At 51.8% G+C, this 18,771-nt stretch overlaps 1 protein-coding gene across 1 annotated transcript in view; it reads right to left on the minus strand.

The window, feature by feature from the left end:
• The window catches only part of XXYLT1 (xyloside xylosyltransferase 1), a 159,369-nt gene that overhangs the window by 122,395 nt on the left and 18,203 nt on the right, over positions 1–18,771 (minus strand). The window contains exon 2 of the mRNA XM_084871699.1: positions 7,795–7,942. Coding sequence (XP_084727825.1) covers positions 7,795–7,942 — 148 coding nt within the window. The remainder of the gene's footprint in view (positions 1–7,794; positions 7,943–18,771) is intronic.

Raw genomic sequence — 18,771 nt, forward strand, 5'->3', positions numbered from 1 at the left:
CTGCTTGCAGTGGCATCAGACATGCATCTCCCTCCACTGAAGCCACTCAGTGCCCGGGGTCCCACCACAGCTCAAGACCCAGGTAAGTCTCCCCCGCGCTTCTGCGTCTGAGCGAACTTCTTCGGGCACACCCGAAGCTACTGGAGTCCACGCGAGAGCAGTCCTGGGAAATGCTGGTTTGATCAAAGTTAAACGTACTGTTACTTCAGTCCTTACAGGAGCTTTAGGTTTGCTGATACGCACTTGACCTTCCAAGAGGAAAAGCACGAAGGACACCTGATACTTGTGCCCCTCCGCACCAGGCACTGCGATTCTTCCCACAGGATCTCCCTCAGCCCTCACCCCGCCCTATGACCCCCACTTTCTAAACAAAGCGGCTCAGGGGAGGTAGGCCGATCGCCCACAGTCTCTGTTGGGAGTTTGGAGGCGGGTAGGCAGTACTAGATGCTATTATGGCCAAAGAACTCAGAGAAAGCCCAGTGACCCCTGCTCCTGGGGAGGTTCTGAGACATTCATGCACACCAGGGCGAGGGCAGGTGGGGAAGCCAAGGACCACTTTGTTATTAGTTGGGCTGCAACATGGAACTCTAGCAAACCAGGCTGGGGGGTGCAGCTGAGGCCCAATCTCCACAGGCCCTCTCGGCCAGCCCAAGGAGGCGTGAGGGGTAAAGGAGAGAGAAGAAAGTGATGCCCCTCTCCCAGGACCCTCACCCTTTTCCTCCACAATCAGGCTCCAGAACGCACATTCACCCCTCGGCAGGAACCCCCACACTAGGTGCACGGCTGCCTCACTGATGGATAACCAAACACCAGTTAAAAACGAGTTCCTGACTGGGTTTCCATCAGACAACGTTATGAAGTTCCAGCCTCAAAAGCCGACGGTGTTTTATGAAACTGCGATGAAAGAGCAGGGAAGAACATTAAAGACCTTGCCTGGTGATGAATAAAAAGTACAGAACAAAGGAATCCATACTGAATACGGCTTTTACTACATTTGTCACATTTCACTTTGAGAGAAAAAAAAGAAAGAAGGAACTTTGAAGAGTCTCTATAAAAGACTGCACACTGACCTCAGAGTTTCAAAACATGAATGAGCGAATGCATAAATGAGGACTGTCGATCTGGATCTTCCGTTTTGATCTTGTCCCAGCCTGCAGGCTTTCTGGCCCTGCCTCCCGTCTTCCTCATATGGGCCTATTGGACCTCAGCTGAGATGCGCTGCATACCAATTACCAGAAATTCACACCAGCCCTTCCCATCCAGCGCCACTGCACCCAGACCATTACACCATCCGGTCACAAATCTAATGAGTCACAGAGACGGGATTTGCACCCAGCTCTGCCTGACCCAGAGTCTGAACTCCTATTCTCTATATTACCTACAGAGTAGACCCAAGACTGTCCTCTCACGAGTCCAGCCATGTGCCTCCAGCCTCAGGACATCAAGGCCCAGGCCCAGAGGCTCAGGGTTGATGGCATCCATGATGCCAGGAGAAGGGCAAGGCTACCCCCACCTCTGTTCATCCCCAGTTGGCACTGTCATTCTTTTTACAACGACAAGCGTCGCACTAGCTTCTAGAAGGTGATCCCAGAGCAGGGGAGGCTCAGACCCAAAGTCCTACATTTTCAGGGAATTTACAATATTTTGTATCTTGGTTAATTCATCTGATGGCTTGGAACATTTTCCTGTGTTTTTTTGTTGTTGTTGTTATTGGTAATATTAGGTATCACCAGAAATATACAACTGAGATGCTATAGATCAATAGGTGTTCAGTGAACATCCATGTATCTGTAGTCCCTTCTTAGCAATTGTAAATCAGTGGATTAGATGTAGTGATGAACTGTGGAATATGAGTAAGTACTCAGTTTACATACAAGTATTACTGCAGTTGTACAGTGTTCAGAGAACAGCAATCAGATGGGGCTCATTCATACTAAAGTGCAAAGTGACAGGCAAGTGGTTCCATGGTAGGATTATTTGCATTCGGTTCTACAGGAGTTTATGACCCATAATTGTAGCTCTGCCCACTCTCACAATTTCATTTCCTCTTTTCTGAACCCACAGAGTTGCTAAAAGCTACAAGCCAGTTCATAACCGTTCCTTGGCAGCCAGCGTAATGACCTTTGTGGTCCCTGCACTCTCATGAAAAGGGAGGCTGTGCAAGAGCTGGGAATGCCTGCCAGGTCTCAGCAGACACTAAAGCTCGCTTTCTGTATGTGTTCATGCTTGGTACACATAAGCACGTATGCACACACATGGACACATGCACATACTAGATTAGTTGCTGATTGAGGCCAGGGAGACAGCCTGTCCATAATTCCTGCCTCAGCAGACTTTCAAAAAAGGTTTGCCGCTGGACCTCAACATCTCCCTGAGATCCACTCCCTCTCTCAGACACATCAACTCTCCTAAAGCATGGATCTGGTCAGGATCCTCCCTGTCCCAAATGCCTTGTCTCCTGTGTCTGCGGGTGGCCCTCAGCCTGGCATCCAGGCTTGCACAGTACATGCTAACCTCCCTGACCATCTTCTCTCCCACTGCTTCCCAGCTGTGCCCTCCTCCGTCTGCCATTTCCCAAATAGACACACGCTTCCCAACTGCCAAACTGCACACAACACAACATTACCCACCCTCCAAAGCTCCAGTGTCACCTCCTCCACGAAGCCCTCCTCCTTCTTGCCAAATGCCTGTAACTCATCCTCTTCTGAAACCCTCAGCGTTGTGTAGCTTCTCTTGGGGCCTTCATGACACCCTGCCTAATTGCTAGACCATGCCACACACACCCCCACCATGAGTCCATGAAGCAGCAACCCAGCAAGCATCCCTGAGACACCAGAATGGCCAGCACCATGTTACACAGACACCAGGCGCCTGGCTGAGGATGTCTGTGGGCAAAAGGGAGCCTTACAGGAGCGTCTCCAGGGGCTTCCGGCAAGCTTTACACACCGCCAACTGTCCGGGCCCCTGCCCCCCCTGCCCTCCCTGCCTCCCTGCCCAGGGAAAACCCGTCACAATCGTATGCCAGGCACCGTGGCTCCGTCATGATAAGGGCTGTTTTGATGGCCGTGTCAGTAATCCAGAGCCAACGGCTCCTCGGAGCTGTGTACACAGGAGAGGGAAGCTGCAGTCCCTGCGGAGCTGCTGTTCACTCCCTCCGGCTCCAGTTGGGCAAAAATGTTTTCTTTTCCATTGCGTAAGATGCTTCCAACGGTGACAAACTAACACCAGCGGCAGGAGGAGATAAAAGCCCTGTGGGTGTGAGTGAGGAGCAGAGTGGCTGCGTGTCTGTTAAGGACACAGGGATGGGCATGTGTGAGCCGCAGGACCAGCCGGCCGCACGTGACCCTTCCAACAAGCGACGGAAAGAAAAGCAAGCGCTGACCAAAAGCAGAGCCAGCGTGCAGGGCCCTCTCTGCAGACATGGTCTGGGTGGCGCTGCTTCAAGGGGGACTCGGGGCTGCAGCGAAGGGCCGAAGAGGAGAGGAGAGAGGAAGAGAGGAGAGAGGGGGCCAGGTTTTGTAAGCTTCAAGGTGCTGTGTGGGTGTGAGAGGCTGGGCATTCAGGTCTGGCCATCAGAATAAGCCTGGGCCAAGGCGTCCGAAACCCAGACAGGAGGCCCAGCTCTCCCTAAACCTGGGAGGAATGGCCTGACCTCAGCTCCTCCCTCCTCTCCTGGCACGTGGGAACAGCAACTGTCCTGAGGTCCCCCCAAGAGGTCAAACATGAGTGGGCTCCAAAAAGGTACAGAACCTCACTCCTGCAGGCTGGGGAGGTGGGGAGTTGACATAGGCAGCTTTGTAAGTATCACCTCTAGCCCAGTAATTCCACCCATGTGGAGTTATCTATACTAACAAAAGGGTAATATGCTAATTAGACTGGATGTCTTCCAGACCTCCTTCCTGACAAAGCTGGGGGCTTGGCTGGCCTGCAAACTGCCGGCGGCCCCTTGCCTAGGCCAGCCCCTCCCACAGCGGGAACCCCCACCCTGATCGGGGACCCCCTTCAAGGCAAGCGAGCCAGCTCCCACCCGTGCACCAGGCCTCTATCCTACATAATAAAAGGGTAATATGCAAATTGACCCTAACGGCAGAATGACCAGAATAACTGCTGGACCAGTCACTATGACATGCTCTGACCACCTCCTGGTTTCTTTCCGCCCCGGGAGGCTCCAATCGCCTGATGACCACCTGCTGCAGGGGTGGGGCGGGGCCAGCGAGCAGACAGAAACAGCCAACCTCTCAGTCCCTTCCCCCCCTCGCCCAAGCACGAATCAGTTGGTGGAGAACTGGGAATTGGGGTGGTGGTGGCAGGCGGGGGGGAGGGCGCGGGCGCCCGGATGCAGGCAACTGGGAAAGATGGCCCTGATCACAGGCCAGGCCTAGGGACTGCACCCATACACGAATTTCATGTACCGCGCCTCTAGTCCTATATAATAAAAGGATAATATGCAAATTGTCCCCTCGACCGGGAGTTCAGCCAGGAGTTCAGCCAGGGGGTGGGGCTGGCCGGCCACCTGCCCACACCCCTCCCCCAGCCGCCCCACTCCCGATTGCACCCCCACCCTGATCGGGAGGGGCCCTACCCATGCACAGATTTGTGTAATGGGCCTCTAGTAAGGAAATAATCCTAACTAGAAAATCCAATCTTTACACATGTGGCTATTCATCACGGTATAATTTATGATCACAGGAAAAAAAAAGTAGATCTAGGGAGCCAAGAACAGGGGAATGATAAAAACGAACTCAGTGAAACCATTCAAAAAATGCTCAAAGACTCTGATTACACACAAACTGGTGATGAGCAACATGAACTGAAAACGTCACGAGACACAGCTTTACTGCTGTCCTTTCATATTTTAGTTTAAATTAAGGTTCAATTTTATACTTTGATATGTTAAAAGCACTCTGAATGCTTTAAATATAGAAGATAGCTCCTACTTGGCCTAAATTATTCAAAAGCTACATGTTGGGAAAATATAAGATAATCAAGAACAGTGATGATGTTTATGTAGCAGTAAAGGGATAACGTTTTTTCTATTTTAATGTCGCTTTCAGATTTTCTCTTGTGAATAAGTGTTGCTTTTAGAACCAGTTTAAAGGTAGTTTGAGTCAGAAGGGCAATGCTGATGCTGGGGGGGGGGGTCGGGGAAGGGGAGGCGGGGACACAGAGAAGTAACCTGGGTTTCTGGGGCAGACGCCAGACGGGCCCTCCTAAGACATAACTCAGAGCGTTTCTGACTCAGCCGTCCTGGGTGGGACCAAGGGCTTAGGACCCACCCGTGCTCCATTCTCACTTTCCAGGAGAAAAAGAACACTGTGAACCAAAATAGCACCAATTACACGGGAACAAATTCATCCACAAAGCCCAAAACAACAGCAACTTCTATGACTTAAAACAATGAGTACAAAAAAGGCAGCAATAAAGAGCCGCGACAAAATTGAGGCGGCACTCGGTGCGGGAAAACAAAGCATCCCCAGACACACTGCAGGACTCCGAAGGCCGGCCCAGGAGGTCCCCACGCGGCCACGTGCCAGCCAGACGGCTGGGCAGAACCCCGCCCGCGGCAGCTCCCGGCTGCTCATTTCATTTTATGAATGCCGGGTTTTAGTAAGTCCTAACAGCTCTCTTCTTAGGAAGCACACGTAGGGCCGCTGTAGAAATGAATCTCTGCCAGCACATTATCATTCGTCTGGAGAACCCCAGGAAAGACTGGCATTTGGGTCTGCCCGCTGCCCACCTCACCCAGCTCCTTCCCTGCCGTCTGCGGTCCAGAGGCATGGACCACACTTGAGGGACACCAAGGATCTGATCTACTGCATGCCAGCAAAGCTCTGGCCGGGCCTTGTCCCTGCAGACATCCCTCCCGGGCATGGCCAGGCGAGCCCGAGCCCAAGCCCGGCAGGACAGCCAGAGAGACAGAGGGTCAGCCGCCTGGGCCCCCTAACCCTTGTCACCCACACTTGACAATTCACTGCCCGGCCCTCCCTGACACAGTGAGGCAGAGATATCTTCTCACCCCAATAATCCACAAGGAGGATTATCTATTTCCCCTCCCTCTGGTGCTTCCAAGCATAAGCTGGCCTGCAGTCCAGCACCCAGGAGGGAGGAACGGAAGGTCAGGCCTCCTCCCAGGCTTCTGTCAGCTCTTCCGTCACAGCGTTTCCTTCCACGCCAATCACGCATGTGGGACAACAGGGCTGGTCAGGCCGTAAGGGCCCATCTAGTCGACACTTTTAAACTAGATTAACCGTGGAACACTTCAACCAAATAGAACCCTGCTCCACAGCCTGGTCTACACAGCAATCCGTGGGCTCCTGGGGGTGAAGGTGGGGGAGGGTAGAACTGCTCTTCCCTTGGCTCCCCAAACTGCAGAACCCCCAAGGGGCTATCGATGGCCCTGGACTCTCCCAATCAAAGCGGCTCACTAGATCAGCCTCATCATTCACAGGTGGGGAAACTGCGGCCTACATAGGCAAGCTGGCTCAGCGAAAGGCACACAGCACTGAGGGGCAGAACTAGAACCAGCATCTGTCTGTCTTCCCACCCCCTAGAACCCAGGAGGGCAGGAGCACACCTTCCTCCAGCCTGAGCGCCTGCACCAGGCCTGCCCACAGGGAGGCAGCCCTGCAGCCCGCCTGAGGGGGTGGAACTAACTGCTACTCACAGAATCAGGCCTCCATGTCAGGCGGCTCTGCCACTGACATGGCTGTATGACCCTGGGCAGGCCACTCAAGTCCTCAGTTTCTCTCATCTGGGACCTGGAAGGGGGGGTGAGAGGACCAGAGCTGGCAGGGCCACGCCAGGTTTCTGTGAAGAAACACAAATGCGTGCTCTTCTCCCCATGCCCTTGTGGTGAGCTCGTCTCCTCTGTCCTTGGGCCCCTACCCCGGAGCTCCTGAGCCCTCGCCTTGCAGCTAAGAGAACATCCAGGGGCCTCCGTGCTGCAGGAGCCTGCTTCGTGGAGACAAAGTCTCGATGTCTCTGTGGTGTGACAACTCGCCAACAAAGCCCAGCTTCAACCTCCAACTCCTCAATTCCTCTCTCACCAGGGCCCTTAAACCCTTTCAGTATGGTCTGCTGGGCCAGCACTGCAGGCCTCCACCAAGTGCCCTGGCTGTCCCCCAGGGCAATGACCCCCAAACTCCCCTCCTCGCCCCTAAAAGGCTCAGGCCATGTGGTTCACCATGGCCAGATAGTGGGCCATCTCTAGGGCTCCAGAATCAACCAAGGACCAGCTGGAGGAGAAGAATCCAGAAGCCTGGGATACCCCTCGAGTGAGGACACCCCCAAGGCTTCCAATCCAAGGATGACCAAACCTGCCAGCACTCCCACACAAGGTGGACCTACCACACACCACATCTCTTCTGCCCTGGAGGGACCAAAACCTAGCAAATCCTTTAACTGGGTATCAGAGTTTCCAAAGAAGTCCTATTCAGTCGTAATCTGCACCTCTCACATCTAGATATATTTTTAAGTCAGATGAGTACTGATTCAAACTAGCAAGAACAGGATCACAGATCTGGGTGGAGGGTCACCAAGTCCTTCCTGCCCTTTATCAGATGAACAGAGTCGCGGGGGCTGGTCGCATGCAAGGGGCAGGGAGCCCAGCTGCCCTAGACCACATGCACCACTCATACTGTGGGAGCTCCGCAACCTGGGCCCGCCCCCCCAATTCTCTGTGCAGGAAGCTGTCACACAGAGGGTATTGCTGGCCCCTCGCCCTCTCTTTGTGTTTTAGCGGAGCTCCTCCAACCCAGGGAAACATCAACACCAGGGGCTCGCAGCCCAGGTTACCTTTGGGCATGATCTGATGCATGGCGACCGAGAGGAAGAAGATGGAATCGCTGTAGTAGGTCCCGGAGCCAGCGCTGAAGTGCTTCTGCATGGCCTCCACGATGGGGAAGAGCTTGTCCGTCAGCACGGCGACGTCGTGGAAGACGACCTGCAGGTGGGCGGAGGAAAGCGCGGATGAGCACACCGGCTCCGGCGCCCAGCTCACACGTGGACCCACCGCGGGGACAGACGGTGCCTCTCCCCGGGCACCGGCTGGGTCCCAAGTGAGAGGTAAGGCACTGCCGATGGGAAGTCAGCAGGAGCTGGCCTCGGGGACGAGGACGTCATGCGTGAAGGGTGGGCAGGCACACACGTGGGGGAGGGGGGGGTGGAAGAGGAGTGGAAAGGGGCCAGGAATGGGAGCAGCCCCCGGCTGCTTCCGGTTTCTGAACTTCAAGGTGGGCCCAATGACTGGAAACCTGAAGGTAGCACTGTGCCCAGTGACTGGAAACCATGTGGAACTGTCTTGTCCTGAAATTAGGACCCTCAGCACATTGGAGCAGCTGGCCCTGGTGGCCACTACACATCCACAGGCCAGTCAGGTGCTCCACTTCCCTGTCCCACAGGATGAACAGAGGCAGGGGCCCTGGAACATGCCTAAAGCCACAGGAAATGCACCCACTGGCCCAATCAGCACTTCACGCATGTCCTGGCGTTTTGGAGGCGCTGTGAGAGGTATAAGGACTAACCCCAGAACACTCAGGGTCCACTGGAATCCTGCAGCTTATTCTCACGTACACACACCGATCCCCATGACCACCTGGGGCCTCAGTGAGGCGACATCCCTGTTACAGATCCCAATTGCAAGTGAGCGAGCAGATGCTCACAGAGGCTACACTTGCCAAGGGTCACCTCACCCACAAGTAGCAGAGCAAGAACCTGCACACCGGTCCCATTTCCAAGCCCCGGGCTCTTCCCACCATAAATGCTCCTTCTTTCCTCAACAGCAACCCAATGGGGAGGAAGACATCAGCAGAACCAGTGATTAGAGTGAACAACGTGCCAATAAGACCCTACTGAGCTGGTTTCCTGATTAGACATCAACCCATATCTAAGTCTATTCATCACGGAGCCCCAGCCTCATTCAAGATACCAAGCCCTCTGCTCACACATTTTTTGTAAGTTTTCCCTGCGGCCCCATGCTCCCCACAACGTCTAGAGCACCCCACGGGGCACAATAAACGCAGCCCAAGCCAGAAGCCCAGAAATTCTCCCTCCCCTTAACCCCCCACCAGAGATCTGCTGATGACCCTTCCACCCCCTCTTCCCGGGCAGCCAACGGAGCAGGACAAGCCTGGAGGCTGCCGCATGCTGCTCAGCCACCACCACACCGACGCCAGGGCCAAGGTCATACCTGAGCAGCACGCCAGGGGTCACGTGGGGAGGGGTCATTCGAATCCCCCGACCGGCAGGCTCCCACTGTCATGGCCGTGCCAGCAGGAGAAAGCTCGGGTGAGGGTGGTGCCCGAGAGGTTCTCAGGCAGGTAGGGTGCATTTTGCCATTCACCCTGCCCAGGTCCCTTTCTGGCCCAGTCCCATGGTGCCACCTGCCAGCCCGCACTCCCTGGGCCTGCGGTGTCCAGCCTCTCGGAGCCCTGCCGTGGTGTAAGCCACCCTGCCTGCTTTTCCCTACGTTAGGTCCCGCTTTTGGCCAGAAACCCGTGTGGATCTGAACTCACTTTAAGTGTTTGCTTTTGTCCTTAGGTCTACTTACATTTCTAAAATACTATTAAACTCAGAGAAATGTATATGGCTTTAGTCCTCATCATTCCCTTTAAGTCTTTTATGTCTTTAGAAAAGTCTTTTTTAAATGCCTTGACATTTCCAATGTACTACTTTCCTTTACCCTTTTCCTGACTGCTTTTTTTCTTACACTTTGACTTTTTCTGTTTTTGTGGCCTCATAACCTGAGATGGGGATTCAGGCCAGCTCCACAGTCTCCCAGCAGATACCAAATCATATCTTTCTCCTCCCACCCACCAGGACCTGCCTGCACCCCCGTGACTTCCTGACTACACTGGCATCACAAACCTGACAGGTGTCCCCTGCCGTGCCCCCTCCAACCGCTTCCGGTGTGCCTCTCGAGTAATCTTCTATCCATACCAACGCACTTCTCTCTTTCCTTGGCCTCACATACCCCGATGGCCCCTCGAGGCCCTCGGGTGTAGTCCTAATTGCCCAGCTCGGCCCATGAGGCCCTGCACTAGCGGCTCTGGCTATCCACCCTTCCCACCCTCCCTCCTCCAGGGATGGGGCAGAACTAAATGCAGCCGTCCTCACCCCGCCCACCACAGCGCGGTGTCCTATGTCCTTGCATATTTGTACTAGCTCTTGGAACTCTCCGGAACCCCCTCTCCCAGCCCTACCCCTTCCTGCCATCCCCCATCCGCCTGAAAAACTCCTACCCAGTCTGCCAACCTTGCTGGGACACCTACCCCAGCCTTTGCACAAACTCCCACGACTCATCACGCCCTCCGTGCACACTTACCCACAGGCTCCTCTGCAGGTCTGCTTCTCCGTCCGCGTATGGGCACCCCGTGAGGCCAGAGCTGTGACTGCTTTGTGCCCTGTGCCCGGCCCGTGGCCCCATGGCAGGCCACGAATCAGCACACGTTGCTGAACTAAATGAACCACACGTTGGGCAACTTACTAAACCTCTCTGAGCCTCAAGTACAGAAATGAGAACACCTACCTCCTATGGTGGCTGTTAGGACCACCTGGGACGGGCAGAGAGAGCACCGGATCATGCTGCCCTTATTAGTCCTGAGTGTTGGCATCCTGCCCCCACCTCCCTCCACCGTCCCTGGATCCCTCTCCTCGCAGATCAGTCTTCACTCACGAGCCAGCTTTTCCCTGTGAGCCTCATTACATTTCCAAACCACGGCTGGGACCTAGAATTTTACAAGAAACTGGTGCTGACAAGAGGGCTCTCACAGAACTGGAAGACTCTGCACTCATTAAAAAAGGAGAATGGATGTGTATAAACACACACACACACACACAGCAGGGCCTGCCACAGCAAAGACAAGGGAGACAGAGATTTCAGCAGCCAGACTCCCCCCTACACGCCCCCATCTCGCCCAAAGTTTCACAGGAGACAATTACGTCCCATCAGCATTAATGGATTGATGAGGACAAACTGTACTTAGTACGTTGTTCCAAATGCTGGTACGGTAAAGCCCGCTCTGGTGAATATTTCACATAATAAATCTACTTAAAGTAAATTAATATGTTCCACGGAGTACACGTTCTGCAGCAAGAAGCAAAACAGACACTGCAAGTGTGAATCACAACACCCAGGCCTCCCCGTGTCCAAAAGAGGATGCAAACCGTGATCTCCCGAGGGCCAGGCCGGGGGCTGGCACTCCGAGGCCGCCGCCCGCCCAGAGTCTAGTGCCAGGAAGGCACAGAGAAGCAAGAGCAATGGGAAGAGAGAAAAACAGAGGGAGAGGGGCAGAGAGAATGCCACCCTCCCTCTGTTCCGCCTCCCTTTCAAGTCCCTCACATCAGAGGCGGCAAAAAGAATTACCATGTAACCTAAAAAACCAGGAATATAAGATGACTCCCATAATGAAGGCAACTGGCCAATGAGACCCAAAAGAGTGATTTGCCCCAGCTAGACTATATGATTTTTTTTTAAAGAACAGTTTATTTAGCCTGGCCGGTGTGGCGCAGCGGTTGACCCAGGAATTAAGAGATCACTGATTCAATTCCAGGTCAGGGCATATGCCAGGGCTGCGGGCTCGATGCACAGTAGGGGTGCATGCAGGAGATAGCCATGCTGCTCCTCTCTCAGCCCTGTTTCTAGCTCTCTATCCCTCTCCCTTCCTCTCTTTAAAAATCAATAAAAACATATTTTAAAAGAAAAAGAAGAGTTTACTTGAGAGAGAAAGGAAGGGAGAAGTACCAGGAGAGAGAAACATCAATGAGGGTACATCGATCAGCTGCCTCCTATACCCACCCCTTACAGGGGATCAAGCCACAACCTGGGAATGTGCCCTTGACCAGGAATCGAACTGGCAGCCCCTGGTGCACAGGATGACTGCGAGCCAACTGAGCCACACTGGCCAGGGCTAAACTACGTGATCGTTTATTTACAGGCTGTATGATCGTTAGGGGAATGGATTAAAAAGTCAAACCACTATTTGTAACATATATATATATATATATATATATATATATATATATATATATTTATTTATGAGGCTCACAGGGAAATGAAAATATTAATCATAAAATATTATTTCTCCAACACCCAGCTAACAAAATTACTTCCTTTTGAACTCTTCATGTGCATCCTCACCCGTAAGGCCTTTACCAGCCCCAGAATCCAGCTGAGTCACCCAGGCAGTGTTCCGGGACACATCCTGGCCGTCCATCTAAGATGTTAGCTCCAGCTCCGTGTGGAATTAAGTAGGATGTTGCCATTGGACATGGCATCCCATCCCACAAGAACCCATGTTCATATCATTAAGACAGAGGGTTTTTCATAAGCCTATAATCATATGTTTGTAGCCACTTACTACCTTCCTTTAAGTGACTTTTGGAGGCTCACTTATATCCCTATTCCACATTTGTACTTATGAGATCAAAACCCCAGGAATAATGGCTAAGTCTGTTACATGTCTTTGCCTCCTTTTCGTCTTACTGAACGCGGCCGTGTGACTTCCAGAAGCACCCAAGTTCAGCAATGATGGGTTGTTTCAGGCCGAGGTGTTCTCCAACTGTCCTTTGCTGTCCGAAGCAGAGCATGCAGTGGAGAGGGCGGTGCGTGATGTGAGATTTTGAAAAGTCTCGACTCTTAATAAAGTGCAAGGTGGGGGGGTGAGTGGGGGGAGGGAAAGGCTTGCCTCACAGCCGCCATGCACAGCACATTCCCAACACGCCCAGCAGGGGGGGCCGAGCAGCCAGAACAGCAAGCCTGGTGCCAGGCACGGGCAGACGTCTCTCCCTGACACAGAAGGTCTGAAGAACCAGCCACTGCTCCCCTGAACGTCCACCGGGGACACGAAGCCACGCCAAGCCTGAGCTCAGCGCGGTGGAGAAAACGCATTCATCCCTGGACGTGCCCCACTGGGAACCAGGTCACGCCAGGCTCCGAAGGAGCCAAGGAGGGAGGTGGCGGGAGCTGGCCGGGCGCACGGGGAGAGCCAGGCTTCCAGGAAACACTGATGCCACTTAAGGAGCAACAGCTCCGGCAGCCACAGACGGCAGTGCTCCGCCAGAGGCTGTCCCTGGAAGAGCAGAGTGGCCGTGAAAAGCTCTGGGAAACCTACCCACTCCTAACACTCCTGGCGCAGCCTCCGCAGGCGGGAGCCCATCCACCGCGGGAACAGCAGACAGGTGTCCACGTCCCGGGGGCTGCCTGGAACACGGGGCAGGAAGGATTCTGTGGCAACGTCTGGACTCACCAAGAAAGTGGGCCATCATCACCGGCATGGGTAAACAGACTCACACCCCCCACCCTCCGCCAGTGGAACTATCACCCCAACTCTGTGGGCACCCCGCTGGGGCTGAAATCATGCCAGCGATGGGAAAAGGGTGCCTTCTGAGGGTTCACAGTTGTAGGTACTAACTCAAACACTTAATTGCCTGACAACCTGGGTCAGTTACTTAAACTCTGCCTCCTCGGGAGCTCAATAACGGACAGTTGACACAATCATCCCATTCCAATGCAATTAAAATGCCTTTTCCACGCAAGAATACCTAGAACTGAGAAGAGAATACATTCTGTAATAAAGAGCCCAAGATAGCACATGCAATAAACGGAGCTGCCTGGCTCTGAGGTGCTCTGACTAGATGGACGGTGGGCCCAGGTCCTGCCTCCTCCTATACTCAGTCCACACCCTGGTCCCTGCTAGGGGCTGCCCAGTTCTCAACCAGAAGGTTCCTCCCACACTCCTCAGGCTTAGTGTGGAGTAGCTATTTGCAAATCATGCTTCTAAATTTACTAAAACAGTCCAAACCAGTAGGTATTTTAAACATAATTTTCATTGAAGAGGTGCTAACGTGTCAGAAAAAGTCACTATGTGAGGATATCTGCCTCACAATCTATATAATTAAGCCTAAGCAACCATTGTGGTAGAATAACTGGTCATTATAATGCGCACTGGCCACCAGGGACAGACACTCATTGCAGGGGCTTCGTCTGGGTGGTCAGTGCGCTCCCACAGGGGGAGCAGCGAGCCAAGCAGTAAGGAGCTGTGAGCAGGTGAGCGGTAAGGAGTGAAGGGTTCTGGGCTGCGAGAGGGTGCAGGCCAGGCTGAGCCCCTTACCCAGTGCACCAATTTTGTACACCAGGCCTCTAGTTAGAAATAACATGCTCCCTGCGTGTAAACCTCCTCCAGCCTGGCCGGGCGCCAGGGAAGACAGGAGGAAAGGCCTCCTTCAGGTCAAGAAGCAGGGCAGGTTGTCAGGGACCTGACAAGTATTTGGCACATTTCCAAACAGGAGCTCAGAGACAGGGGTCTCCCACCATCCTCCTGCCCACAGCAATCCTGAGCGAAAATCACCGAGTGGCTGCTCCGAGGCTGTGGATGAGAACAGAGTGGGCCTCACCACAGGCTGGTCAGATCCCAGAAGTGCATTCCTAATCTATGTGATCTTAGTAATCAATTCCAACCAGAACTGGAGGAAAAGATTACTTTCTCATCTACTTGCACTATAAATGCAAGAAAAATCTAACAGACTGGCCGTTTGCAATGCCACAAGCACCCAAACACTTTCACACCTCAGGGCCTTTGCACCAGCTGTTTGTTTCCTCCTGCAGAAGGATCCTCCCAGAATCCTCGGATGCCTAGGGCCTTCAAGTGACTCAGGTGTCAGTCAACTCCTGAGACCTCCCCCCCCCCCCCGCCCCCCACCTCAAACACACACACACTCCTGGCTATTCCATTTCCAGGTTTATTTTCTCCATAGCACTGTCATCACCTGACATACTTTTAAGTGTCTAGTCATTTGCCACCTGTCTCTTCCCAGGCCGACCAGCCCATAAGGCTCCATGAAAGAGGGACCCTGACAGTCTCGCTCACTGCTATGCATCCAGCTTCAGCAAGGCTGCACACACAGTGGAAGCTCAGCAAATGCTTACTGTAAGAGGAATGGGCAAATAGGTGAGCAGGGGTAAAAGCATCCAGAGAGGACAAGGCAACAGGGCAACCTGTCCAGGACACAGAATCCCTGGGTGTGTCACATACGTCCCGTCTCCATCCCAACCTTTACCCAAAGGAGAGGAACCTCTTCCCCATGAGGTTTATTCTACACCTTCAGGAATACGAGTCTTCTTGTCATCTTTAACCTGCTGGTTAGAACGTCCGTAAGGCTGGGCTGCAATATCTCACAGTCACTAGGAGCTGTTGCCTAATAAATGTTGTACCCAACCTGCAAGCTGAATCAGAGTAACTATGCCCTGTATTTTAATATTATTCCTGAAATTGTATCTTCAAAGGTGTTTCCTTAAATGAAGTTTTCCTGGACTAGGAAGTGATAGATAGATATGTAGGTAGGTAGGTAGGTAGGTAGGTAGGTAGGTAGATAGATAGATAGATAGATAGATGACTGAATGATATCACTTATCAGTGCTTCTTGACCACCTCTAGTAAGTTTCTCTCCCTTTAAAACCAAAATCTCCCTGGATAAATTAAAAATGCTCTAAATTTGTTAGTTTCAAATAAGAAAGCTAAAAATTACCATCGATGTATAGATTCTTATAAGGAAAATACAAACCCACAGTTGGGCCCCGCTGTAATGTGACTTATCTCGCTTCTGCAAGTCAACCTAGAGCAGCGGCCGCCAACCAGTGATGTGCAGACCTCAGTGGTCTGTGAGGTCCAAAAGACTAGCAACTGCTGTCCTAGATATAATCCCATTTGTCAGGCAGACCACCAGCAGCTGAAGAGGAAAAATGAAACCTGCCCATCAAATTTCCAAACTAACTTCCACCATCCATCCTCGCTTTTCTAACAGCCCAAAAGCTACAGCACTTCCCGCCGTCCTCACGACAGGTGTCCAGTCCCCACAGAACACGTCGTCTGGTCCTCCTCCCCGTCATCTCCAACTCGCACTTCCCGCAGCACCTGCAGCTAACTGGCTCTGGACGTCTACCAGATTCCCAACACCTCATCAGAGATGAGCCCTACTCCAGTTCTCTGAAACCTTGATGAGCAGGGTAGGGTAGGATGAGGAAGGTCACATGAGGCAGGCCCACACCTGTGGGAAGGCCGCCCAGACAGATGATGGAGGGCCCAACACTGAGAGGAAACAGCCAGAAGGGTGGCCTGGATCCAAGGCTCTCGCTGGGGACTCTGGTACAATGCAGACTCCTGGGTCCTGACCCAGCCCGGGCATTCTGAGCCAGGGTCTAGGCTCAGGAATCTTCATTTAAAAACCACCCCAGGTCCTAGCTGGTTTGCTTCAGTGGACAGAGTGTCGGCCTGCAGACTGAAGGGTCCCAGGTTCAATTCTGGTCAAAGGTGCATGCCTGGGTTGCAGGCTTGACCCCAGTGTGGAGCATGCAGGAGGCAGCCAATCAATGATTCTCTCTCATCACTGATGTTTCTCTCTCTCTCCCCTTCTCCTTTCCTCTCTGAAATCAATAAAAATAAAATTTAAATTAAAAAAGACTCTATGGCCGAAGCCGGTTTGGCTCAGTGGTAGAGCATCGGTCTGCGGAGTGAAAGGTCCCAGGTTCGATTCTGGTCAAGAGCATGTACCTTGGTTGCGGGCCCATCCCCGGTAGGGGGTGTGCAAGAGGCAGCTGGTCGATGTTTCTCTCTCATCGATGTTTCTAGCTCTCTATCTCTCTCCCTTCCTCTCTGTAAAAAATCAATAAAATATATTAAAAAAAAAAAAAAAGACTCTATGGTTGAAAAAATAAAATAAAAACTACCCCAGGCCTGAAACTCTCACGAGAGAAGCGAGATTTATTCCTGCATTCCAGGCCTTGCTGCTATGGCGGCGCTGGAGGGGAGCTGAGCTGGGGGTATGAAGTGTAACAGAACAGACTTCACCACCTGAAACGGCTGCTTCAAGTTAAGGCCAGGCAAAGAACCACCGACAAGACCACAGAAGGGCACACTTAAGTTGAAGACACGGCACTTGATCTGAAACCAGAAGTTTGTGCCTACTCAAGAGCCCTCCCCAACGCTGCTCGCAGTCTTTGTTTCCTTCAGGGCTGTACAGTGAGATTGCCCGGAGCAGCAGCAGTTGTATTCTTTATAAGCTTGATAGGTCATTTTTTTGCACTCTTTTTCTTTTTCTTAATACTAGCGACTATCTTCTTCTTCTTCTTCTTCTTCTTCTTCTTCTTTTAATATATTTTATTGATTTTTTTTTTTACAGAGAGGAAGGGCTACTGGGGATGTGCCCGCAACCAAGATACATGCCCTTGACCAGAATCGAACCTGGGACCCTTCAGTCCACAGGCCGACACTCTATCCACTGAGCCAAACCGGTTTTGGCAATACTAGCAACTTTCTTCATCCTTTGAAACCTGAGCTAAAAAGAAGGATCGGCCAATACTACTGAAAGTGCAGTATTTGTATTTGATTATCACTGCGAGATGAGCTTTGATCCAAACCTTCTCCACAATAATGGAAGCAATGGGTACCCCAATGGAACTTCAGCAGCACTGCACAAAACTGGGATTTATTGAAGAACTGCTAACCTCTTACGCATTTATTCTGTGTTCCGAACATCAAGCTAAACCAGTGGTCTGCAAACTGCAGCTCGCGAGCCACATGCAGCTGTTTGGCCCCTTGAGTGTGGCTCTTCCACAAAATACCACGGCCTGGGTGAGTCTATTTTGAAGAAGTGGCGTTAGAAGAAGTTTAAGCTTAAAAAATGTGGCTCTCAAAAGAAACTTCAGTTGTTGTACTGTTGATATTTGGCTCTGTTGACTAATGAGTTTGCCAACCACTGAGCTAGACTTATTTTCCACTGTTCACAGAACAATGGCAACCTGTAGGACTTAAAAGTAGGAGATGATGTTGAATTCCAAGTATCCTCTGACCGGCAGACCAGGAAATCCATTGCTGTTAAACTGGTGAAGATAAAGCAAGAAATCCTTCCTGAAGGCCGAATGGACACGAAGTGTTTTATCTGACTTACATCCCTGAAGACGAGTTGGAAACGAGAGATAAAATAAATTTTGCAATTGATAATAAACGTACGGGTGCTTGAAACATGATGCTGTTGAAGAAGAAACAAGCCTGTTGTCAGGGAGTAGTCTGTACCATGAAGGAGGCGTTTGGCTTTACTGAAAGAGCCGATGCTGTAAAAGAGACATTTTGTCACTATAGTGAACTTAAGGGCGACTCAGAAGCCTTACGCCCTGGAGATGAGGTGGAATCCACAATCAAGGGCAGAAATGGTGAAGCTGCAGCAGATGTCAGACTATTGCCTCAAGGAACAGCCATTTTTTAAGATATCAACTTTGAACTGTTCTAAAGGAATTGTAGCCGAAGTAATCCCAAAAGTTACCAGTAAAAACCAGAATGACCCGTTGTGAGGACATTCAAGTTAATTCTGTGATTCCTAAAGGACTTCTTCCCCTTGGAGACAAAGATACAAAATCCAAGGTGACCCTGGAGGAAGGTGACCATGTTAGGTTTAATATTTCAACAGATCGACGTGGCAAATTAGAATGAGCAAGCAACATCGAAGTTCTATCAAATACGTTTCAGTTCACTAACGAAGCCAGAGAACTGGGTGTCACTGCTGCCTGAGAGATGGTTTTGGTTCCATCAGGTGTGTGGATCGTGACGCATGTACGTTCTTGCACTCTAGTGAGATTCTGGATGGGAAAGAGCTCTATATTGCAGATGAAGTAGAGTTTACCGTGGTTCCTGATATGCTCTCTGCCCAAAGAAATCATGCTATTAGAATTTAAAAAATTTCCCAAGAGTATAGTTTCACTTCATTCCCATTCAGATCATCATT

This window comes from Pipistrellus hanaki (assembly GCF_964339955.1).
Source record: "Pipistrellus hanaki genome assembly, chromosome: 2".
Classification (NCBI taxonomy): domain Eukaryota; kingdom Metazoa; phylum Chordata; class Mammalia; order Chiroptera; family Vespertilionidae; genus Pipistrellus; species Pipistrellus hanaki.